The sequence below is a fragment of the Dipteris shenzhenensis genome, chromosome 29 (genome assembly GCF_047967505.1).
Source record: "Dipteris shenzhenensis isolate YYH24624 ecotype China chromosome 29, Dip_SZ_1.0, whole genome shotgun sequence".
NCBI lineage: Eukaryota > Viridiplantae > Streptophyta > Polypodiopsida > Gleicheniales > Dipteridaceae > Dipteris > Dipteris shenzhenensis.
In genome coordinates, this window is record NC_141624.1 from 8,541,037 (window position 1) to 8,567,317 (window position 26,281).

The following is a 26,281-nucleotide window of genomic DNA, read 5'->3' on the forward strand; positions in this document are numbered from 1 at the left end:
TGATTACCTCCTAAGATAGTCTTTAAATAAACGAAGACACATATTAGTGCTGGATCGGTACTTTTTTGGGGAGTTACCAAAAAGATTGCATTCATTGAAATACTGTATTTGCAAAAGGAAACTGTGTGCACCTTTCAACAGCAACTTGGTCCAAAAGGTCCACTTTATTTTGGACTAGAACCATAGGTATTTTCCCACACTCTTCCTCAACCTAAGGAATCAGAGAAAAATTTTAAAAGGCCTGTTAAAAAGGGTTTCAGCACCTGCTATATGCATGCATAATCATTCTGAAGCTTCTTGGCATAGGGGAGCTGGTGTTCTACCTTTTGTTTCCAAGTTTCAATTGATTCAAATGATGATCTATCTGTTGTGGAAAAGCAAAGAACAGCAGCCTTTGCACCTACAACCCATATAAAAGAAAACCACCTGTAAGTTGAATTGTTAAGGTAAAATGTCTCATTGAGCTGCAATTCAGGATAGGAGGAATCATACAATTTCATAAATGATACAGATTGGCTGGCATGATAGATCATTTGATCCTCAATAAAGGTAAGAAATGCTATGGCCTTGTATGGACACATGCTTAGGATAGCTCTAGGAATTCACACAAATATGAATGGCCTATGGTTGTAAGAAAAGAGGTAGACATGCACCATTAGCTTAGGCCTTGGATTAGGGAGAACCATTCATAGCATGTATTATGATTTGAAGTAAAGTAAGACGAGCCATTGGGATTCCAAGATAAGCAAACACCATAGTGGGAGTGAGTACCTTCCTAGAGCCAAAAAAAAAAGAAAGCGTTGGAGGTCTTGCATAGGATGAAATCAACTCCCTGCACAATGACTTGTCCATAGGTGAAAACACACTCGCATCAAAGGTGGTGAGATACATAGCGTCGATATCTACCTCGGAAATAATTGTGGCTAGGTGCACATTGGGGTCATTCACAAGAACAAATGTGACTTAGAGTGTAGCACCAGACACAGATGGGGCTAGTGATGTGAGGGACAATGACTGGGACTCTCCATCTGAGTGTTCCTCCTCTTGGACCGTAGAGTTCGGAGATAAATGGTACTCAGATTCTGCATTATGTGTGAAGTCAATGTTTCCATGAGAAGAAGATCCCTCAAAATCTAGAGCATCAAGGTTCCTTTCATCCTGTTCATCATTATAAATTGGAACAAGATTTTGTGCAATGCTTGACCTTGAACTAGGAGCTGGGTCCCTACCAGATCGGTCACTTGCTTGTCTCTTTGACACCCTACGTTGTGATCCATAGTAGCCAAGTACTGTATCCTTGGCTATCTTGGGCTGATACTTACACTTTGAGACATAAGGGGATTTGAGGGATGGAGAGGGGTTGATGTACGACCAGAGAGGGGGCTACAAGCTGCACAACTAGAGCCAAGGGGTGTGGATGTCGAGGGAGCTGGTAGGGAGAGCTTACCTAAAATACAGAGGAGGGGCTATAGAGGATTCCAGGTAGAAAGGGGTGTTGTGGGGGGTGTTTCTAGGGCAAAATTGAGGGAGGGGGGAGGCTTTACAGAAGATAGGGAGGGGGGTTGAGGGGATTGTAGAGGGATTAGGGGTGGCTGTGTGTACAGGAGGTAGGCACAGGGATGAGGGGATTTGTAGAGGCTCTATGAGAAAGGGGGAGGGGGGGCTGGATGGTATGTACGGCCAACAAGGGGACGGAAAATAGAGAGGGATGGGAGGGGTGTACGCAAGATAGGGAGAAAGGGGGGGGACAAGATTCATAGAGGGGGGGAGGGGACTGTAGGCAGATAGGAAGAGAAGGGGGAAGGAGATTTGCAGGGGGAGGGGGGGACACTATAGGCAGATAGAGAGAGAGGTACTGCACCATTTGGAGTTTGGTACTGAACCATTTGGAAGGTTCTAGGGACCATTTGGATTGTGGTATGGTCCCATTTGAAATGTGGTACTCCCCTAGACCGTTTGGATATCATTATTATTTCTAGTAGCATTTTGAGTGTTGTTCATCCTTGTACCATTTGGATTGTGGTCCATTCCTATAGCATTTAGAGTTGGGTCCCTTCTAGTACCATTTGGAGTGTGGTCCATTCATGTACCATTGGAGTTTGGTCAATCATTGGTGCTATGGTCTTGTACCATTTGGAGATCGAGCCTGCACCATTTGGAGCTCAGTTTTCTTGTACCATTTGGAGTTTGGTCCTGTATCATTTGGAGTTTGGTCCTATACCATTTGGACCTCAATCTTGTACCATTTGCTTTCCTTGCCCCTCCCCCCCAAGTTGGCATTTTGTCCACCTAATGCCCACATCGAGTCTGGTACTTATCTTTCCAATGAGGACTCAAGTGACCACGTGGTTAAGGTACAGTCTTTACTTCAAGTCTTGTGTCTTGTTTGCTTCATGTACTACATTAATGCAAGTGATCACAGCCAATTGGACTCTCTTTCTTAATGAACCAATGTTTACTCTTATTGAACTACATAAACTTTGGTACAATAACAAATCCAGAACTTGGTCTCCTCATCTTCATCAAAAAGCCTGGTACCATAGTCACTCCATGAGCCAAAAGACGTCCAATGCTTAGGTCACTTGAGAACATCAACTCAAGCACCTTGGTCACTCCATGAGCCGTCCATGCATTGTCGCTCAAGTGACACAACAATTCTGGTCACCAAAGTGACCGATCAAGTTTGGTATGTGACCACACATTAACGTTGGTACCAAGACCACAACCAGCTTGTATCTTGGTTACATTGGAAACTTAGTGGTAGTGATTTGTGATGGTTCAAAACTTATTGAGACCATTTCATGTTTACTACTTCCTTTAGGAAGTCTTGCAAGGAGGCCTCCTCAAGGAAGTTTGTCACAGTAATTCTTACTACAATGGAGGAAAGCAATGTGCTCAAGAAGTCCAATAGAAGCTGGTCTGGAGTCGTCATGCTCCTTCTCCTCACCATCCGTCCATTCAATGTTGGGCAAGCTTGCTTTGACCTTTGCCAATGTTTCACTAAATGTGTCCTCCTCTTTGTACCAATCTTCTGGGAGTCCCCCTATTCTAATCTTCAGCGTGTTGTCCCGTCTAGCGGGGGGTAGGGGGGGAAGCCTTACAAGCCAAGGCTTCAAGTTCAAATCTGCTGCTCCAAGTTCAAATTTGTGCACGGTCTGCTGCTCCCGATCAAATCGGTCCTCAGTTTCAGAGCTTGGTCTGTCCACTGTCAAGTCCTAGAAAGGAGTCCCACGACGTCTCCTCGGGACTGGGGAAAAGCATTGTTGTTGATCGAAGTGGATTGTCGACGATCGGGACAAAAACAATTAGAAACATCAATTGTTTTCGCCTTTTAGGCGGTAGCCCCAAGCCATTTGGTTGGAAAATGACCCGATTTTGGGGACGAAAAAAGGGAGTGATCCGATTGATTCGAAAATGGAGGCCAAATCTGCAAAAGCTCGAGCTTCTCTTCATCATGCACTCATGAAGAGAGGGTGACACCAACACAGCTAGGCAAAGGTCTCACAAAGGTATAGACATTAAGACACGTGGCAGTCCCTTGACAAGACACGTGGCAGATAGGGTTAGTCAAGTGAACCCACCGAGGTGAGGTTAGGTAAGGGTCTGTTCATGGTCAACAAATTGACACATGGCAGATAGGACCAACTCAACCCACAATGAACCATGGTTAAAGTGTACTTCCTTGGGTTAACTCAATTGGGTTAGAAGACTACCACATGGCATAGTGCCACCTAAGCACAAAGTCCCTTACTAAGCACAGTGTGTGTGCCCACATGGCATAGTGCCACCTAAGCACAGAGTCCCTTACTAAGCACAGTGTGTGTGTAGCATATGAACCCCAATGCCACATCAAGCCACCTCTTCTTCATAAAACTTCGACAAGCCGGAACTTCCAATTCAAGAAGAATTTGCACACGCTCCAAAAAGGAAAAGTGATTGTCTTTTCGAGCTCTACGCACCTGTCAAGTCAAAATTATTGTTAGCAATTAGACACTGCCATTGAAGCAAAACAAAGCTCATGGTAAGACCTTTGCAACAAATGGAAAACCAACGCATGCCAAAACCACAAGTGCGTGAGATGACCATATCACAGGCCTACAACCACTTAGACCTTGTGAGAGAAGCCATGACCTTTACTCAATTTGTGAAGGCTACTCAAGGTGAAATTCAGGAGGAGTTGGGACAAGGTACAAGCTTGGGCAAGGAGTATAAGGATAAGATCATTTTACAAAATTTCAAGGGGGAATCTAATTCACCTAATGAGGTGCAAGAATGGACAAGTAAGCTGGAAGACTACTTTAAATTAAGACCAAGAAGTCATGCTGCCAAAATCCAGTTTGCAGTTCTTCATTTGGAGGCCTTACCTTCAGGAAGTGGACAGTGGACTTAGACAAGCTATGGCTACATGGGAAGAGTTTATAAACATGAAATGGTTGTTAGATTCCTCTCCCTTTTGATTGTGGATCAATATGTATGTTAGTGGTATGACTTGGTGCAAAATGGATCAATTTGACATTACATCAAAATTTTTTGAAAGCTCTCCCTGTTTGTGACAGGAGTATATGAAAAGCAGAGAATGATCAGATTTATACATGGGCTGCAATCATCACTTGCTTCAGATGTAATGGCATCTAGACCCATGTCATTGGATGAAGCTATGCAGTTGGCAGATTTATATGAGCCTAAGTACAGCTCTAGGGAGAAATCTATTGGAATTGGGACCTTCCAGAAGCTATCTACTTTGGATCATAGTGGGAGGAAGACCGTGGGTGAGCAAAAACTTCATTTGGGTTCTAAGTCTTCTCCACCAACTTATGGAACATCAGGTAAAATTCCTAAATATCCTATTGTCAAGGTCTCAAAGACCAATACTTTTGGCAAGGATTCTAAATCTGGTGGTAGGTACTCAGATATTGATAAGAAAAAGAAGGTTGTTCACAAGCAGCTATCTCAATCACTAATGGATGAGAGGAGGAAGAAAGGACTTTGTTTTAGCTGTGGGGAGAAGTGGAGTGTGGACCACAACAAGGCATGCAAAGCTAAATCAAACCCGGGTAAGCTAAGTATGATTATTAAGGTTTCAAAATCTAAGGAAGAATCTGAAGATGCTAGGAATATCATGATTGTGCACAGGACACCTCTAGGGATGACGAGGTGGAGGATGAGAACTATGTGTTCAACCCTGGGGGCTTCAATCATAACGAATTGAGAGCCATGAATGGCTCAAGGACCTGGAATTTGATGCCTTTCAGAATTCATTGGCAGCAGTGGGAAGGCACAGCTCCTATCGTCTTGAGGATTCTTTTGATTGCTATAAACCTTGGAGGGATGCTGAAGGCAATGGGACTGTGAGAGAAGGAGATTCTATGGGACACCCAACCAAAGTTGTATGCCATTATCTACCCATGCTTTAAAGGGTGTGAGCAGCCCTAGCACCTTCAGAATCAAGGGCCAAGTAAGGGACAGAGATTCCTACATTCTAGTGGATAGTGGAAGCTCTCATAGCTTTATAAACTCCAAATCTATCCATTCTTTGAAGCAGCTATCTCACATCTTAAAGGTTGAAGTGGCTAACGACACCTATACCATTAGTCAAAGAATCTTTTTTTTTCCCCATTAAAAAGACTTCTATTAAGTATGAAAAATACCCAGGTGAGCAAGCTGAAAGCGGAGATACATCATGATGTGCATGGAAACACCCCTAAAATAGGGAACAAAAAAGTTAAAATGAGCTGGAAAGAAACCAAGGTTGAGGTTGAAAGTGCCACCTCAACCCTGCTGTAGTCTCTAAGAAAAAGGGGGAACCCCTCCATTCCTTAAGGAATATAACCCTCCTAACTGAGGCTGCCCGGGAAGAACCCTGCATGCTCACCCAACTAGCCATCAATGTGTGAACGGTGTCAGCCCAAATACTGGCCAGGGTGTGTGAGGGATGGACCTAATATCCGTCTAAGGCCTCTGTGCACTTGGCCCTCTAGATCTGCCAAGCAATGATGCTAGCCAATATCTCCCAAGCGGTATCCCCATCAGCATGTACTGGTCTATAGCGGGAGAGAGGCACATCCTCTAGAGAGCAGATCTCGACTAGGTGACGTCGAATCAATATGGCCCCAGAAGCATCCTGCCACTCAAAGAAGATCTGAGGCCCTGACACGGAGAGCCAAGCCACTGATCTCCACGTAATGAAGAAACAAGAAACAAGACTACTAATCTGTGCACCCTATGTAACTCAAAGGCTAAAGTCTGAGCGCGTTCAGAGGTTGATCCAAGCACTCTCATGGCTTGAGACTCAACAGCTCAAAGGCTCGTGTCTTAGCATGGCTACATGACCAACTCATAGGTCTAGGGAATACACCAACATCCTGGAGACCCTATCAAAGTCAATACATAGCTCCCATAGTACATCTCCCTCGTGGCTCCAAGGACTAATTAGGGACATGGAGCCACATGCCATAGATATGAAAAGCAATACATCATTTTAGGAGGACTATCCAAGGCAAAGAACCTTTCTTGACCTAACACACATCATTATATCATTCATTTTTGGGAAACAACCCAGGGCAAAGTACCCAAATGCATCAATCTCAGAAAATATACTTATCATCCTCGTCTACCTCTAGAGGGAGAGATAGATTACAGATTTCAGCGGTAAGAAGTTCTTCCGGAGTGTCGTCCTCATTGGTGGCATCCTGCACCAAGTGGGCATGCTCCTTTGATTGTTGATTTGCCAGCTTTTGACAGCAACGATGTTCCAAATGGCCAAGCTTTTTGTAGTAAGTACACTTGAAGGTTTTGAACTTGCTTTTGCCTTTCAAAAGAAGTGACTAGTCTTCGTTGAGTCTTTTGCAGTTGTGTCCTTGTTACGGCGGCGATCCTTCTCAAGGAGAAGAGCCACCATGTCATCAAAGGTGGTCATTGCAAGGCGAAGAACTTCAAGGGTGTTCTCAAAACGGGAGACCCTTTCCATACTTTTCATGAGAACCACCATTTTGTCCTCATCATCTGGTGGACATTTTAAACTGGATAGTTATTGCACAAGCAATTGCAACTTGGCTAAATGATCACGGAACTCATCATTACCCTCCATTTGCAATTTGTAAAATTGTAATTTCAAAAACACTTTGGAATTTGTAATTTGTTACCAAAAAGGCTCTCCAAGCACTCTCAAATCTCCTTAGCAGTTTTCTTGAAGTCCACATGATGTACAAGTGAGTCGGCCAAGCAGTAATAGCAATGGCCTAAGCCTTTTATTGCTTCCATATCTTGCATTGTGGCTGATCAAGTGTGGCCTCATAGTCTTCCTCGACAACGTCCCAGACTCCTTCACGCATAAGAAGAAGTTGCATCCTCATTTGCCAGGTAGGAAATCCCTCCCCTTTGAACTTTTCCACGACCAATGAGGCGGAAGTAAGGTGGTGCACAACAGGCGAGAGTTCCAAGGTGGAAAGAATTTGATGTCACGTGGAGTATTAAAGACAAACTACTATTCCTACTGCAGATCACGGGAGCAGCACCATTATTTTCCTCCCAGCCAACCTTGCTGAAGCTTACGAGCTAACAGAGAATTCCAAATCAGAAAAACATACATAAAATCACACATTCTCTTCTCTCTCTAGCTTCAACAAGCCCCATCTCCCTAGATGGATCTAGATGCCACATGTCATCATCACAGGGCCTTCCTAATGCAACATTTCACCCCTCTCTTGGGATGCATTAAAATCCTTTGCCCCTAGGCACATTCCTCGCATTAGGCCCTTAGCCTTAGATCCACCTAGTCTGGTGCTATCCACCCTCACCTAGGACCTTGACATTAATTCCCGCCCGATCATTTACATGAAGCGCAAACAACTAATTACAAACATAGATCCTTTAAGGGAAATGTCGACTGATTCTTCCGAGGTCATGCTACCTCGGCTAGAGCGAAACATTCCTTCCCTCTTCAGATATCAGCGTCCTCAATGAAAAAGTCTGGGAACACTCTCCGCAACTGGTATATGGATTCCTAGGTAGCTTCGGATAGAGGCTGACCATGCCATGCTAGCAACACCGTGGATATCTTCCGATTTCGTATTTGCATTGTTCCTCGGTCCAGGATTCTTCTTGGTTTGCGCCTCGCATTATCCTCTATCTCCTGAAACAAAACCACACCTTCGATTCGTGAGTCACCTGTGTGTAAAAATTTCTTTAAGCGTGAAACATGAAAAACCGGGTGCACCTTACACCCCTGTGGCAATTCTAATTTATAGGCTACCTTGCCTATCCTCTTTAGAATTAACCACGGCCCACGGTATCGAGGTGATAACTTAGCATACTCTCCTGAAGTCAACGACTTCGAGTGCGAAGGAACTCTGAGAGTAACTTTTTCTCCTTTCTTAAATACTCTTATAGACCGGTTTTCATCCGCATATACCTTGGCTCCATCCATAGCCTGGCGGATATTAGCTCTCGCAAGTGCTAGCATCTCCCGCATCTGAACTACAAAGTTCGCGGCACTAGGCACTTTCTGAGGTATTCCAACTATAGTTGGATTTGCTGGTCTATAACCATAGTTCAGCTCAAACGGACTGAACCCGGTAGAGGAATGTTTCCTATCATTATAGGCAAACTCCAACAATGGCAACCACTTGTCCCATGTATGTTGCCTCAATGACACATATGCCCTCAGCATATCCTCTAAAGTTTGGTTGACTCTCTCCGTCTGACCATCCGTCTCAGGATGATCCCCACTACTCATTCCCAACTCAGTCCTTAGTGTCTCAAATACCGCTGTCCAAAAATGACCGGTAAATCTGACATCTCTATCTGACACTATGGATCTCGGCAATCCATGCAGACGAAATATATGTCTAATAAACAAATCCGCCACTTGCGGGGCACCAACAGACTCCCTAGTCGGAATGAAGTGAGCCATCTTGGTTAGACGATCAACCACCACAAGGATAGAATTATACCCTCCTTGTGTTGTAGGCAGTCCTACAATAAAGTCCATGGAAATGCTCTCCCACTTACTTAGTGTACTTCCAAGGGCTGTAAAAGTCCGAGTGGCTTCACCCGCTCGGCCTTACTTACCTGACACAAGAAACACCGTGTCACATATTCATGAATATGCTTTTTCATCTTTGGCCAAAAGAAATCTCGCTTCACGAGATCATATGTCTTCTCGACTCCTGGGTGTCCCGCACACGGGCTATCATCGCACTGTCGAATGACTCTCTGCCTGCGATCATTCTGACTAGGTACTACAACCTTGCCATTTCTAACTAGCATACCATCCCTTATGGTATATCTTGCATATGTTTGGCCTTTTCTAGATGCCAGGTCATCCTTTTCATTTTCCCCGGGTTTTAACACATGAGCCTTAGGCCATAAGCTCTAGACAAACTCGTCCACCTTTTGAGTTTCTCTGATTTCGGTCATTAGAGCACTCTCTAATACCGTGAAACTCAGGTTGTGCATAATGCGAGACAACGCATCAGCAATCTTATTGTCTTTTCCTCTTCGGTAACAAATCGTTAAATTAAACTCCTGCATGAGCTCTGCCCACCTAGCTTGGCGGCCCCTCAAGTCAAGCTGTTTACAAAAATGTTTCAGAGTATCATGATCCACATCCACATAAAACTCTGAACCATACAAATAATGCCTCCATGTTTTCAAAGCATGGATAACAGCATACAACTCCAATTCATGAGTTGGCTAATTCCTTTGAGAGCAAGAAAGCTTCTTGCTTTCAAAGGCTACTGGCCTTCCCTCTTGAAGGAGAACTGCTCCTACCGCAATGCCACTTGCATCGGTTTCCAGGAACAACGGTTTCTGGGGATCAACTATTTTTAACACCGGTCCTGAGACCACAGCTTGTTTTATGGTGTTAAAACTTTATTGTTGATTCTGTCCCCAAATAAAAGGTACTTTATCTGAGGTCAGATCAGTCAATGGCGATACTATTTCGGAATATCCTTTGATATGCCTTTTATAAAACTGGACAAATCCCAAGAATGATCGCAAAACGCGGTCAGACTCTGAGGGATTGGCCAAGTTAGTATTGCAGCCACTTTCTTCGGATCCATTTCTACCCCCTCCGGAGTAATTATGAATCCTAAATATTCAAGCCTAACCATACATAGTATAGTTTTCTTTTTATTTACATAAAGACTGGCTTTCCTCAAAGTACCGGACACTATTCTCAAGTGTTCACGATGTTCAGTAATACTTTTACTGAACACTAGAATATCGTCAATAAAATGTACTACAAACTTTCTGATATACGGACGTAGTAAATTGTCCATAAGCATGACGAATGTCGCTAGAGCATTGGTAAGTCCGAAGGGCATTACCAAAAACTCATAATGACCAAACCTACTTCTGAAAGCAGTTTTATGCACATCCTCGGCTCTAATACAGATCTGATGGTAGCCACACTTAACATCTATCTTGTTGAAAATTACGGCTCCATGCAATGCATCTAGCAAATCATCGATCCGAGCCATCGGATACCTGTGCTTAACAGTGATATTATTCAATGCTCTGTAATCTATACAGAGGCGAAACGTATCATCCTTTTTCTTCTTTAATATCACTGGTGAAGCAAAAGGTGAGAAACTTGGTTGAATCTGCCCCAACTTGAGGTATTCTTCCAGTTGTCTACGCACCTCCGCCTCTTCAGTAAAACTCATTCTATAGGGAGGTCTATTTACAGGTTCTGCCCCCGGGATTAGTTCAATCTTATGCTGAACTTTCCGCTCTGGAGGTAACCCATAAGGTAGTTCATCCCTAAAACATTCAGAGAACTCCTCTGCTATAAGATTAGCCAGCTTGGCCATCTCACCACTTTGCGTAACATCAGTGCTAGCCAAAGAATCATCAATCGGCTCTACTGATGCGGTGCAAAGGAATAAAAACTCTTCTTGAGCTTTTCGGAAGAAGAGTTTTCGGATTTCCATCATGGAAACCAACGGTCCCTGAGGTATATTTTTCTCACCTCGCAAGACATAAAGCACATCATTCATCTTGAATTGATATACGTGCTTTTTCCAATCAATGGCTGGATTCTTCCTAGAATGCCACGCCATACCCAGGGCTATATCTGCATGAGCAAGCTTGGTGATTTCAAAATCAAGCTTCTCAGCATAGTCCTGAATCCGAAGCTCCAACTGGGTAACCCTTTGGTCCCATACTTCAGTTGAACTTCCATCTACCATCCTAACTGTATACACATAGTCAGATGGACTTGTCTTTAATTTCAGCCTCTTCACGAGCTTGGAGTTAATCACATTGTGAGTGTCAAACAACACAATGACATCATGATTGGCCACTTGCCCTATCATTTTGATTAACTCCGTATCATTAAAGGCTGTATACCCCGTCGCTACGGGCTTAGATAGGATGTTATCAGGTGCACTCGTCACTAGCTTAGCAACAGATACACATAACAAACAAGATACTAACCTCTGAGAAGATCCCGCTAGCTGAATCTACATCTCTTCCGCTCTGGGACTTCCTTCCATCTCCACGTCGCATTCTGAGATTACCATCTCAGCCATCCGACAATCTTTGTTACGTGGACAATCCTTCCACTGATGAGGCTGAAGGCAACCAAAACATAAGCCTTCTCTCCTCGCTTTTTCCCTTTGTTCTGGGTTTAAGGGAGACTTAGACCAAGCCCGGGCTGCCATTGGGGTTACTTTCCTCTTCACTCCAATGGTGGTACTTGGTTTAGGAGTTTCAGCCGGTTTCGCCTGCTTGGCTTGACCACTCGGCTGAGAACCACTCCCTTTACTAATCCATTTCTTCTTAAACCCAGATTTCTTCGAATACCCATACTGGGTTCCGACCTTGGCAAACCCACTTGGCCTGCTGCCCTTGGCATCTTCATAGTTCAAGGCTATGGCTATTGCATCATCTAACGTGTTCACGTACTTAGCCCAAACTTCCATTTTTATTCGATCATTCAATCCAAATATGAAATCTTTCACTTGGATTGATTGAGGCAGGGGTTCGTCAACCTTCATCACACTCTCTCGAAACTTATCAGTGTATTCTGCCACCGATAAATTTCTCTGACGAAGGTTCCTATATTGATCCCAAGCTTGGGATGCTTCATCAGGAGATAAGAAGTGTTTCCTGAACTCTCTTTTGAACCCCTCCCAGGTAGTGGATGCTATACCATCTTTTTGTTGCTTAATCCACTACCGATCCGCTGCCTCACTAAACATGTGGGTGGCCTCGCGAATCTTCTTGATGTCATTTCTGATTTCACAAATGGCGAACCCCTCGTCCCATTTGTGTAACCAGGTCTCAATGACATCGAAACTACGGTCGTTCATCCGACCAGAATACTTTTCTGGCCTGTAATTGGCAATATTTGGCACTTTAGCCTTCCTAGGCTCGATCGTATGGACACTAGACTCTGGCTCCATTGGAGCCTTTCTTTCTCCTCTCGAAAAGGTCTGGCAGACATACTGTGTATCGCTCTCCTAAGTTCAGACTGCCCTGCATTGGCCTGTAATTACTGCGCTAACAACGGTTGCAAGGCATCCTCCAGCAATGCAATCCTGCCAGATAAAGTGTGAGCTGCTCGGCGCGACACCTGCTGGGTCGGCCGGACTCTTGACTCACTAGGGTCCCTCCGGGAAGCCCCTTCTTCCGCTTCCATTCAGTTCAATGGGTGTTTTGTTTTGTTTTGTTTTGTTTTTGTTTTTTTTAATTATAACACCGCTAGAAAACTGTATTTACAAACTAACGCAATTCAATGTACTGACACTCTGACACAATTCCCTATACTAGGGAATTCCTGCAATCCCACATGCACACTTACTAGGCATTTGACACAGGCATATATCTCAAATAACGCTTTTCCCTATCCTAGGGAAGCTCCTACAAACAAACTCAAACTGTAGCGCATAGGCATAACCTCAAGCATAATCTGTCCCTGCTACAACATCAAAGCCTCATGCAGGCTGATCACTCAAGAGATCCTGTCTATGAAAGTAGAGCATCAACCGACTAAATCGAGAAGAAAAAAAAACACGAAACTGATGGAGGTCAAAAAGAGCTCCCTGGTTATCAACGATTTCGTCACAGCCTTCTTGGTTCCATGCAAATCCCGCCACTGTTCAAGCCCCTGCGCTCCTGCGACCAGTCTGCAACCAAGAGTTTGTTCGAGTGTCGCTCCAGACACAGCTTACGTGTTCGCTGTCCAATTTTGAATACATGGCCAGTTGCTCGTCGACTAGCGCTCCACGATGTTCTGCGTCACCTTCGCCGAATTATCGAAGGCCTCCTTCACCAAGCCTTCATTCATTCGTTTGCCGGGCTATTCGTGTCAGAAGGTCTCCCCGCTCACGAGCTCCTATTATGCCCACCGTTGACCACAGGCAGCGCCAACCTCTACGCTTCACGCCTACTGTCCGTCGTCACGGGCAGCCCCCTCCAATTTCCTCGTAGATCAGCTTCGATACCGTCAGGGAATCAGCCGTACGTCGTCAGCCCACCAGGGCGGTCCAGGCCTACAACTCGAGCCCAGCCACCACGAAGGTCGTCGTCACGGGCAACCGATTATCACGCTGCACATCTCTCCCGTCCGTCCAGCCTGTCCGTCCAGCCTCTACCATAGGCTCTCCGTTGATCTGGCGCTCTGGTCCTTCTACGACACAACTCCACGCCTTTCTTCCGTCACTTAGTTTGTCTCTCTAATCCTTGCCTTGGGCTCTGATACCAAATATTAAACACAAACTACTATTCCTACTGCAGATCACGGGAGCAGCACCATTATTTTCCTCCCAGCCAACCTTGCTGAAGCTTACGAGCTAACAGAGAATTCCAAATCAGAAAAACATACGTAAAATCACACATTCTCTTCTCTCTCTAGCTTCAACAAGCCCCATCTCCCTAGATGGATCTAGATGCCACATGTCATCATCACAGGGCCTTCCTAATGCAACATTTCACCCCTCTCTTGGGATGCATTAAAATCCTTTGCCCCTAGGCACATTCCTTGCATTAGGCCCTTAGCCTTAGATCCACCTAGTCTGGTGCTATCAACCCTCACCTAGGACCTTGATATTAATTCCCTCCCGATCATTTACATGAAGCGCAAACAAATAATTACAAACATAGATCCTTTAAGGAAAATGTCGACTGATTCTTCCGAGGTCATGCTACCTCGGCTAGAGCGTAACATGGAGCAGAATAGTGGGCAATTAGAGCATGAGCAGCTGGAGCAGCAAAGGGCTGAAATCTGAGGTGGAATCAGCAGCATGCTGGAGCAAAAAAGGGGCCAGAAGATCTAAGTCATAGGCAGCAGATTACGGACAGCATCAGATTTTTGTCATTTCTTGCAGGTGATGTATCTTTTGATACGGACCTCGGATTGCGACGAAATAGAAACAAAAAATGTAGAGCTGAATGTCTTCTACAACTTTCCTATAGACTCTAGAGCAAGATTCAGCGTGTATCTCTGGATATATTCGTTGCACGGTCCACAAGTCTCAAAAAACTGCGCATCAATCCGCCTTAGCAAGTAGCTTTCAATGGAGGTAGTAGAGTAGAGTAAACAGCCACAACTATAGTAGGTGGAGAGGCTAAGAAGAAGGGCTAGCTCTTCCTTGAAGGAGGAGGAAAGCTTCCATTTGTGGGCCTCCCTCAACCTCTATGTTGAGCTAGGAAGAAAGGAAGAAATGAAGGAAGGAGGGAGGATGGCTAGGAATATGGCTCTGATACTACATGATAAAACTAGATCTAGGCTAGGCTAGATAGCAAACGTAATGAATGGAAATGGAAAGCAAATGAAATGCTTAGAAAGAAATGAACAACCAAAGGAAAGTACTAACATAACCAAAGAGGCTTGAGGCTTGATTGATTTGACAAGTGAAAGTACAATGCACACACACACTCTTAAGTACCAAATGTATATGGGATACCTCCCAAAAGGACATGTGGCACTCCAAGATATAAAATAGTCTAGAACTCACTCTAGGACTCAATAAAACACACTAGAAGTTGTCATGACAAGAGAAATCACTAATTTGTGATTAGTAGACATTAAAACATTATTATTATGTTATACGCCAATGGTGTAACATGTATTTGTATTTATGATGGACACCGACCGATTTGTTATGGCGGTAGATCATCTGAGTAGATAGGACTAGTCGAGCTGGAGCCACCGCTTCAGACGGCATCGAATTTGGACATGTGATACTTATTCTATTAATAAAAATGTGCACACACGTGTCTAGGTCCTAGGGGCAATAGGAAGGGAAGGGTGCATTAAGGTGCATTGAATGGTAGATGCATGGGTCATAGGCTAAGGGTAGGTGTAAATGGAAAGATGGAACTTGAGTGATCTCAAGGGACATTAATGAAAGGGTATCACCCTTTCATTGTGAATCTCACGTTGCATTCTCTCTACCACATTGCATTCATCCGTGATCTCTCTCCTACCTTGCATGTAGGTCGAAACAAAAACAAGTACTCTCACGAGGGTGCTCTTCCCCATTGGAGGGCCAATCGGCATTCAAATTCTGCATGCATTGCACACATTTGCATTCTCGAAAAGTGTGGATTTTCACATTTGGTATCAGAGCGGTGATGATCCACGAGCGGGACGAGAAGAGGGCGACAATTGCGGACGACTGAAGTCGCAAGAGAAGTTGCGGAAGAGGATCACAACCGACTGATCTCCGAGGTTCTGAGACAAGGGATTTTTCTGAAAATTTCTGGTCTTGAACGGTGAACGGGGTGTCCTCACGAGGTGAATTGTCCCCCCCCCCCAATGTGAATGTAACCATAAAAGCCTTAAACCGTGAGGAAAAGGGATCCCCCGTTCTCCCCAACGGAGAGTCAGATCGAAATAAGATTTTAAGGGGGTGATCCACCCATCAAGTACCCCCTATAACGGTATCTAGAGCTCCAATCCGCTCAAAACAAGTAGCCCAAACAGAGCGTACCAGTTTACAGCAAAAATACAAGAAGAAAAGCTTGAAAGAGAAGGGAAAGGAGGTCATTTTAAGTATCTTCTCAACACAAACGAAGCGGGAGTCGGATAAGTACCACCAACTCTACAACACTTGACTTTTGCTGTAAAATAAACCTCTTTTTTTTTTTAATTACAGCAAGACATTTTCTCTCTTGTATCACTAAAAGGGAAGAATGGAAGGGGAAGGGACATATAACGATGAACTTACTCCTTTTCCTCCATTATCCCAAGGAGAGAGAGAAAGAACACCTTCACCCCCTCTTGAAGAGGATGGATTAGGTGAGAGTTATACACATCTTGAGTATGATAACCCACAAATAGATTTACAGCAGTCTCTCCTTCAAGAACCTCTTGATAGGGAGTTCTCCTTTCGTAATGAAAGAAGAAATGAGACTAGCCAAGAACAAGGTGATGAGTTCACGCCTTCAACTCAAAGCCCAGTACACATGGATTATAATCCAAGTGCAAGAGAAAGAGAGGAGACTCCTGTTGATAAGCTGATTTTCCAGCTTAGCAATATGATTGAGCAGTCCATTATGACAAGATTAGGGACTAAGAGGACTTTAAACTTCGGGGATGAAGAGTTGAGTACCCCTTCTAAGAGGTCCAAATTCCAACCGCGAGAGAGAATTGAGTTCCCCAAATATGATGGGGCAAGGGAGGCTGACAAAATCCTCAATTGGATTCGCCATTTTGAGCTATACTTTGCCCATCAAGACAAGACCTAGCAAGAGAAGCTTACTCTTGCCACATTGCATCTGCAGAAGGATGCTCTAATGTGGTGGTCCTTGTCACAAACAGGAAAAGAGCCTATTCATGAATGGGCTAAGTTCATGGAGCAACTGAAAGCCACTTTCATGCCACCGAGGCATGAAGAGAACCTAACCTTTCGTTGGGAGAGGTTTAGGCAATTCGATAATGAGAGTAATGTAGATTTTACAGCCAAATTTTGGAAACTCTCTAGAGTTACCCGAAAAGAGTGAGGAAGATAGGAGAAAGAAGTATTTAGCAGCTTTAAGCCCAAAAGTAAGATACGAGGTTGAAATGTTTAACCCGACCACGCTTAAGGACCTCACTAAGCTAGCTGAAATAGCCGAGAGGAAATTGGATCCGCGTAAACCCTTCAACAAAGGAAATGAGAAAGCTATTGTACAAAATGTTAACAGCCAATCACGTCCTGGATGAATACCATTTCCTTCCATAATTGACGATGAGAAGAAAAAGCTAATTAAGGGGGAAAATGTTTCGGATGTAAGAAACATAAGCCAGGGCATCCATGGCATAAATGTCCTACTCTATTAGCCAAAGTTGTCAAAACCAATTCTGTAAAAGGGAAAGGCAAAGCATCCAAGCAGGAGGGTGAGGCTTCTACCTCCTCATCCCAAGACTCTACGATGAACATAGAACCAAGAGTAAATGCTATCCATTCAGCCAACACTGGTGTATGGATGTGTGAACTGAATAGAGAGTAGGCATATTCAGTGTAGAGTATGGACAGAGAATAAATATTTTTCTCCTCCGTGTAGAGCGTCTAATAAGATAAATAGGGCTGAAATAGAAGAGTTGGAAAAAGAGATTGAAGGTCTATAGTTTCTTTAGACTAAGTAGCTCTCCATCACAAAATCATCCATAGCCAAGGTCTACCTAGTTCAATGAAAACATTTGGGTGAGAGAATCGTTTTAATACTCACCAATTTGTTAAGAATGTGTTTAAGTTTACTGAGCAGGTTACTGTAAAGAGATTTCAGCAGCTAAGTATTCATAAGAGGATTCTGAGCATGAAGAGATACTGAAGAGGCACTGCAGTGGTACTTTTGCATTTTGAATATTCAACATCAAGAGGAACCAGAACTTGAAGATGAGATTTAAGTTTGGATTCAGAAGAGATCGTGTACTACCAGGAGAAGATTATTTGCAAATTATGAAGAGGAGATGCAAATGCAAAAGTAAAAGAGAAGCGTACGCAAGAGAAAGAGACAAGAGAGGATCTAGAAGAGGACTTCTGCCCATTCAAGCAGGAGGGAGTGTCATGACAAGAGAAATCACTAATCTGTGATTAGTAGACATTAAAACATTATTATTATGTTATACGCCAATGGTGTAACATGTATTTGTATTTATGATGGACACCGACCGATTTGTTATGGCAAGGGATCATTTGAGTAGATAGGACTAGTCGAGCTGGAGCCACTGTTTTAGACGGCATTGAATTTGGATATGTGATACTTATTCTATTAATAAAAATGTGCACACACGTGTCTAGGTCCTAGGGGCAATAGGAAGGGAAGGGTGCATTAAGGTGCATTGAATGGTAGATGCATGGGTCATAGGCTAAGGGTAGGTGTAAATGGGAAGATGGAACTTGAGTGATCTCAAGGGACATTAATGAAAGGGTATCATCCTTTCATTGTGAATCTCACATTGCATTCTCTCTACCACATTGCATTCATCCGTGATCTCTCTCCTACCTTGCATGTAGGTCGAAACAGAAACAAGTACTCTCACAAGGGCGCCCTTCCCCATTGGAGGGCCAATCGGCATTCAAATTCTGCATGCATTGCACACATTTGCATTCTCAAAAAGTGTGGATTTTCACAGAAGTCACTCAAATTGACTCCATTTCCTAACATGGAATGAAAGCTACAGTATTGAGGGTTCTTTACATGATCTATATTTTATCATAGAGTGAATTTTCTATTTAAAACCTCAATTAGCATTTTGAGAAGCAAAAGTCGTGTTTAAACAGAATGATTGATTATATGAAAGCAATATGTTACTGGACATTAGGGAATGGACTTCTTGCGAAACAATAGGGAGATAAAAAGATCCAACACATTGTAGAGCATTGCACCCACCAAGTAAAAGTGACTATCAAATGGTCACTACTTTGTACTAGGGGTTATACTAGCTGGGCAGATTTGACACTTGCAATGAGTGACAAACGTTGCCAAGATAAACTAGAGCATTGTCTGTGAGCTGCCCTGCACCACAAGGGATTTGGCTGAGGGCCCTCCAGATTGTAGCCACGACACAGATAATACAGCCGCGACAATACTTCAGATGGGGGGATGGCTACGTGGCTGGTGGAAGGGTGTCATGCCTTCTCCATTGACCTAGCCTCTCCAGCTTATAGCATCCAAGGTTAGTGGGTCTTTTGGATAGATGCAAGACATGAGGCCTTCCTTCCAACAGCGCCCTGTGCCATCGCTTGAGGACAACATATGGGAGATGGTGTCCAGCATCACTACTTGGAACATATGGGTTGCCTGCTATAGTTTTGTGATGGAACGCTAGCAGGCCCCACTAGCAGCCATCCTAGTTGCCATGACATTATCTACACCATGCACACCATGGGGGAGCATGTGATGTCAGGATTTAGACAACCTAAGAGGCGGGTGCATTTCTAGGAGTCTGGCCTATAGGTATCTTCTATGTATTACTGAGCAAGGCATTGTCTGGATGTATAGTCCTCCACCCTAGTTGCTGGCCCCAGTTTCACAGATTCTCTCGACAGTGAGCTAGGTTCTCTGAAAAATTATAGGCTGTTTCTCCCATGATCAATGACTCATGGATGACTTGATTTTTATGGGTGATATTTCAAGCATTAGTAGATGTTCTTTTCTCTAGACAAAAAAGAAGTAAAAGCGAAAGCAAGGGCAAGTCTTAGTTATAAGTGCGAACCTCTTAAACAACTTTGAGGAAAGATGACAAGGGAGCATTCAAATTTCACAATCGCTCCATGGGAGGGAACCATGAGAACAAGTCCATATACAATGTCAGCACTGCGTGTATGTGGTACTACAACAAGCATGAGCATTTGAGCACAGCATGGAAAAACTTGGTGTAGATATATATGATTATATGATATGATGATATCAAAGTCCATTTAAGACCCTTCAAAATCTATGGGACTGGTAACCACTATTAATTGATAGTGGTTCTTTTACATCCGAAAAGTTTGAGAAGAAATTTGGCATAGCTTCTTGTGAGTATTTGCTATTTGCCGAAGACTTTGTTGTGGTGTCCCTAAATCGCCTTTATATGTCCTCCCAACGGCTTGGCTGGTTGTTCCAAGAGACTTTTTAGGTAGTCGGTGCTGCTGTTTTAACCCCTAATGTGTGTGCATAGGCTTGACACTGTATTAGCACCTATTGTTCATTTTCTATTTCCCCTATGGGGCAGATTTTGCAGAATCTTGCGTCCCTTGGGACCCTGAGATTGTCCCACCTGCCCCTTTCCACCTCTAGGTCATGAGAGCTGGTCCTCATTTTGCATATTAAATGCTTTTATCCTCCCTGAGGTATTTTCGCCTTCATATCTTGTTTGTAATTCATTTTCCATTAACCCTATGGGGCAGATTTTGCAGAACCTTGCATCCCTTGGGACCCTAGGCCTTTCCCACCTGCCCCTTTCCACCTCTAGGTCATGAGAGCTGGTCCTGATTTTGCAGATTAAATGTCTTTTGAGCATCAATATACCTGAGGTATTTTTGCGTTTCATATCCATCCATGGGGTTGATTTCTTGTTTGTGAAACTGTGTTTTTGTCCCTAATCAGATTTCTGATTCCTCTCATATCTTCTGAGATATCTGCAGCCTATATGTCCCATAGCTCCATCATGATATCTAGAGTAGGATCACTAGCATCAGCTACATCGATATATCTTATATTCCATTTTATCACTTGTGTTCCATTTAATGACACAAGCCTGTGGTGTGGGTGGCAAAAAGAATAAACTTCAGTTGAAGATCTCCCGATTGTATAAGCCTGCATTTTTGGCATTTGTAAGGCCTTTCTTGCAATCCTTTTGCCAAGATTTATGCTTAAAACTAGATCTAAAAAATAATGGCACATTAATTCCTCACAAGGATAGTGTCTAGAAAAACCATCACGTTATTTCACAAATTTGAAACCACACTTAGCTACACTTAAAAACCATCACGCTTATTTCACAAAGATAGTATTTACTCTCCCCATCTCAACATAGACAGCCCATTTATAAGGTTCTTTTTCATTCTTTTTAATCACACTAGTCTTCTTTCCGTTCCCTTCTTTCATTCTCTCTCTGCTGCACCAATAAAATGTAAGTAACATAAATCCTCAGTTCTATGGGCGCCACATGAACTATCATTTCATAAAGCTTACAAGGAAAGTCTCAATACTATTTCAAAAAAATCTGTGCATCATTTTTTAATACTAATTTTCTCGTGAATTTGATGTAAGACCAGCACAAAACCCAATTCAACATAAAAGCGGGCATTCTTTTAGGCCTAAAGACTTCGATAGGCTTTCATCATAAGTCCATGCAGAATAGACTTGTTTGGTTCCTTTCGTTTCATACCCAAATAGCAGGAAATTTCTCTGATTTTGATTCATAAATCATCACGCAGATAACAAAGCAACAAAGAAATCAATTTATGACCTCTATAATATGATCTTGTCATAGAATCAAATTCTTCTTGTCCAGCTGTATCCCATAGCATCAGTTTCACCTCCTCTTGAAGAGCTTTTACGTATCTAATATTCAAGGAAAATTCCTTAACACTTAATTTTGACAAAAGCATGAAGAAATTAAAAGATGGAGTTCGCAAGGGGAAATGCTTATAAATGCAATTAAGAAAACTCACTGATTTTTCTCAAGAAAATCTACTCCAATTGTCTTTTTATAATCATCTGGAAAGACTCCTTTACAATACTGGCGTATCATGCTCGTTTTACCAACACTACCATTCCCTACAATGACAATTTTTAATTCCCCTGAAAAAGGCTGATAATGATTCAGTTCTAGCGGAGAGCTCCAGAATGGTGGATAAAAGGAAAACTTAAAATGACTTTAATAATCATCGTCTTACTTTGGAAGTCTTCCTCCCGCATCGATATCATGTTTGAGTAGGCTTGTCCTTACAGGACGGTATGGTCTGTGCCCTTGAGTTTTTGAAAGCAGAAAAGCAATCGAATTCCAATGTAAGACAGCCCTCTTCAAAATCAACGTTTCTCCCCTATAGGGACGCATGAAAGTTGCACGTTCGATCAATTCGCCTTGCTTAAGAAATTTGAATTCTGTCCTTATAGCAAAGCAGAAAAAGCAAATCGAATGTTCGCCCTCTTCAAGTTGGCATTTCGCGTTTTGTAGCGATTTCCTAGCGCGTCGAGTTCAACGCGTACATTCTTCCACAAAATCCTTCCGTTCATTTGTTGTTGATTTCCCCGCTCTACACTCGACTTTTCTATGTTCCAATGGAAGCGGAGTTAGATCATCCTAACGACTCCATCATAATCAGAAGGTGGTTTTCAAATTTTGGTTTCTTACACAAAGTTTGAATTATGAGATAAAATTTCCATACTTCTACATTAATGTTAATGTAGAATTGAAACTCCACGCGCCTCCCAAAAAAATAGTGGGAGAGAGATGATCATTTAGTAATTTTGGGACAATTCTGAATGAGCACCTAGATGCCATGTGGTGATTCAGGTTGGGTTCACACCACCCACCCACCCATGGAGTAGGAAATAGAATTGGAGGATGGTCGCCCGGTGTGGTTGGTTCACACCACCCGACACTTATTAGGCTGCTAATTTATGTCATCAACCTACGATTGGTGTAGCAATTGGAATGGGCCAATCATGTAATAGTTTGAGGAGTGGTGGGTAGCTTTCATCGAATAAATCTTGTGTAAGTGTTCGAGCCCGTCCCTCCTTCTTACCACCTTTTGGAGGATGGCGGGCGGGTGGTATAAACCCAGCCTTAGTTGTGCATAAGGACTAGAGCAGAGAAGGTGGCTACCCATGCCTTGCATGATGCCCACCAAAATTTGAATAGCCAAAGCAAAGAAGGCGACCACGAACGCTCGCCACATGGTTGCACACCACCTCAGAAATTTTAAATCGCCGCACACGCCTTCGAGGATTGACACTCAAGAGTCCTAACGCTAGGCTAACAAGAACACACGGTCTTGACCACGTTTGACCACGTAAACTATAATCTAAGACTATTCCTTCATTTTGTACATCCTTCACGACTTGTCAGGAACTTTGCTTGCCCAAGAGTGAACTCCCCTTTTCCCCCTATGCTATTTTTTGGATGCAAGGGTGGCTTTGCATAAAGTCATGACTTGGTTTGGCAGAATGGTGCTTGCAATTGAAGCAAGCTCTTAAGGTAAGAAACTCTCATAGTAGTCATGTAAAGGCAGCTGACACCTCAAATTTTTCCACATCCCTCCATACCTCCCCTTTATAGTTGGTAATTTTTTGGTGACCCCCCTTTCTTTTCACAACCCCCTGTCAAAGGGTGATATTTGGCCAAACCTTGCAATAAAAAAGGCGGCCAAAAAGTGACCTTTTGAGGAAATATTTCCATCGAATAAAATTTTTCCCCTAATTTGCAAATTTGGTTCAAAAAAGAATCCTTCTAAGCAACGAATTATGGCCTTATCTTCTATAGTCTATGCTACTATCCACCACACACCAACATGGTATTTATGTTACGACCCACCACATGCCAACATGGTATTGGAGCTATATGCTTCATCCTAGTGAGAGAGGGAAGTTTGATTGTGCCTCTTCATTTGCTCTCTTGTATTAATTAGCCTTTTGTGTGTGGGGAAGTTTTCACACATAGGGGAAGAGTTTTTATGGACAGAGTGAACTCCTTAGGATTGGTAGAAAGTCCAAGCTCCTCAATAGCAACTTGGAGGCTTTGGCAACTCTAGTGACAAGCAATAAGAGCTTAAAATTACAGTGATGCAGCTCAAAAAAAAGCTCATGATGTTGATAACGTCACCAACAAACAAAGACAAACAAACAGAGGCAGATACTCCTATGCATGACATGTGACACAAAGGAAACAAGGCATTAAAACCTTAGTTTGAGCCAAGAGGTCCCATGTGGGGTGAATGTCGTTAGTCCCTTGCATTTACACCAAAGAGTTTTTTATTATAAAGGGGTATCATAAACAAAATTTTATAAGGAAACGCTATAGACTTTTATAGAAAAAGGGTGTCTTTTGATCATACAATATTCATGGGTAAGGGATTTTAGACATAGGCTTTGAATGCATGTGATATATTGGGTTTGCACATAGGACTCCCCGAGCAAAGTGATCCATTTTCCAATCCCACTTATTATTATTATTGGGCTGTTTTAATGATTCCATTGATTCCATTATGTAATTATGAACGCATGATTTCCCTATCATGAGAACTCCCCTTAAATTGCATATTGGATTTCGCCCGTAACATGCCAACATCATCTCTCGTTTAGACATCATCTCGGTTTAGTATGATCAAATCCACGAGGGTCCTCTCTCTCTCTCTCTCTCTCTCTCTCTCTCTCTCTCTCTCTCTCTCTCTCTCTCTCTCTCTCTCTCTCTCTCTCTCTCTCTCTCTCTCTCTCTCGCTCTCTCGCTCTCTCTATATATATGTGGCAACTCCTCTATACACCTTCCTTCCATGAGTTGGTCTCTCTCTCTTGCAACTCCTCTCTACACCTTCCTTCGATGAGGTGCACATTCACAACAGTAACTAGCATTTTTAGTCACCTTAGTGCAAAAGATGGATATTTCTTGCATCGAATTTCCATCAAGCTCCAAAGAAGAGTGCATTTGCTCCCATATCTGTTGTAGCTGATCTTTAAATTTTCCTTTTACCAAAATTGTGGCATTACTCATTACATAACCTTGCACAACATATGTTGGGCATGTCCAAGTCCATAATCTCTAGTGAATACGTTGTGCACTCTCCCAGATGCCCCTTGTTGATGAGGCGATCAATGTGTTTATGGGGAAGTGTTTTTGAGTAAGTTGGAACACCCTAAGATATTTACCATTTCATCATACATCGAGTGAAATGTCTAGGTAGTTTATTGTTTATTCGAGTTCATGAGCATTTTCAAAATGAGCATGGGGGAAACGTAGCATGAATTCTGTGTGTGTGTGTGTGTGTGTGTGTGTGTGTGTGTGTGTGTGTGTGTGTGTGTGTGTGTGTGTGTGTGTGTTTATTCGAGTTCATGAGCATTTTCAAAATGAGCATGGGGGAAATGTAGCATGAATTCTGTGTGTGTGTGTGTGTGTGTGTGTGTGTGTGTGTGTGTGTGTACATATGTACATACATATGTATGTGTGTACATATATGTATATAAGTCTATCTATCTATCTATACATCTATCTATTTATATAGATAGATAGATAGAGACATAAAGAGAGAGAGAGAGAGAGAGAAAGAGAGCATTACCCGTCTTTGGGAGGCCCTAAAAGCCTATGAGACAAAAGTAAAACCCAAGAGTAGCTCGTGAAACCATTGTGGGCTGAAGAGTAAAACCCAAGAGTAACTCGTGAAACCATTGTGGGCTGAAGTAAATGGCTCGCTAAGGCCCTTGCTAAGTGCTAAAAAAACTCAAACTCAAAAACTAGTACTCCAATCTGGTGCTCTGAAACTAGTACTCAAACGATATCACCAGGTGAGAACTAGGGGCCATGGTGGCTCTTCGATGGGTTGCAAAGATGTCTTGAATCTATTTCTTTTGGGTCGTCTCTTGTGGCAAGGTTCATGGACTGTGATGTCTATACCTTATGGGCCATGTTAAGAGTGATGCCTCAACACGCATGATCCCCTATGAGTAGAGTTGGGATGGTTGGACCTTGATTGTGGTGTTGTAGTCAACCTTTACATGATGTGTGGTCTATGTGTCCTTGGCTCCACCACTCTATGCCATCTCTTTTCGTTGATCCACGGTGTCCTCATGATCCTCCTCCCTTACTCCACTATGTCATGGCAAACTTGAAAGCATAAAAATATGTGACATGTCACTTTGCATGGTCAACCTCTTGTGGCACTGTCACCTCCTACTGCATGATCTATTGCAAAAGAGTCTCTTTTTGTTGCCGCACTTCCATCAATAGAGGCCATGCACTTGGTCATGAAAGTGAGAGAGTGGCCCAAACCATGGAGCCTAAAAGAGATAGTGGTACCATCCTCATATATCATGGTACCATCCTCATATATCATGGTATGCTAGGCAAGTACATAGGAAGTGCTCCTTTGTCTCCACCTTAGCTAGTTTACATAGCTTGCATATCCTCTTTGTTTTAGGAATGTTTATGGATCTCTCTTCCTTGATCCTTAGTGGTGGGACAAGACTCATATTTGGCCGATGGCAATCCTCAATGCATCTGAGAACCATTTGCTCTCCAAATACTGAGGTGGATAATCACCCCTCCTCCAACACTCCCAAGAAATGGTCGTGGTAAGACTGGATCTTGGTGGCAAACTCCTGGTCCCCTTCACTTGAGTCCATGATGTGTAGAGCTAGAGTA

General features: G+C 43.1%; 1 protein-coding gene across 4 annotated transcripts in view; it reads right to left on the reverse strand.

Moving 5' to 3' along the window:
- Positions 1 to 22,267, reverse strand: part of LOC147882391 (uncharacterized) — a 63,562-nt gene extending 41,295 nt beyond the window's left edge. For 3 of the 4 annotated variants that reach the window (XM_087401030.1, XM_087401029.1, XM_087401033.1), the window contains exons 1-5: positions 21,825 to 22,267; positions 21,600 to 21,729; positions 21,395 to 21,489; positions 324 to 400; positions 132 to 211 (exon numbers count right to left, since the gene is read on the reverse strand). In XM_087401030.1, coding sequence (XP_087257156.1) covers positions 132 to 211; positions 324 to 400; positions 21,395 to 21,489; positions 21,600 to 21,729; positions 21,825 to 21,855 — 413 coding nt within the window. In that variant the 5' untranslated portion in view covers positions 21,856 to 22,267. Of the gene's footprint in view, positions 1 to 131; positions 212 to 323; positions 401 to 21,394; positions 21,490 to 21,599; positions 21,740 to 21,824 lie in introns of all 4 variants that reach the window. The other variant, XM_087401032.1, reaches the window with a different exon arrangement.
- Between the last annotated feature and the right edge of the window lie 4,014 nt (positions 22,268 to 26,281).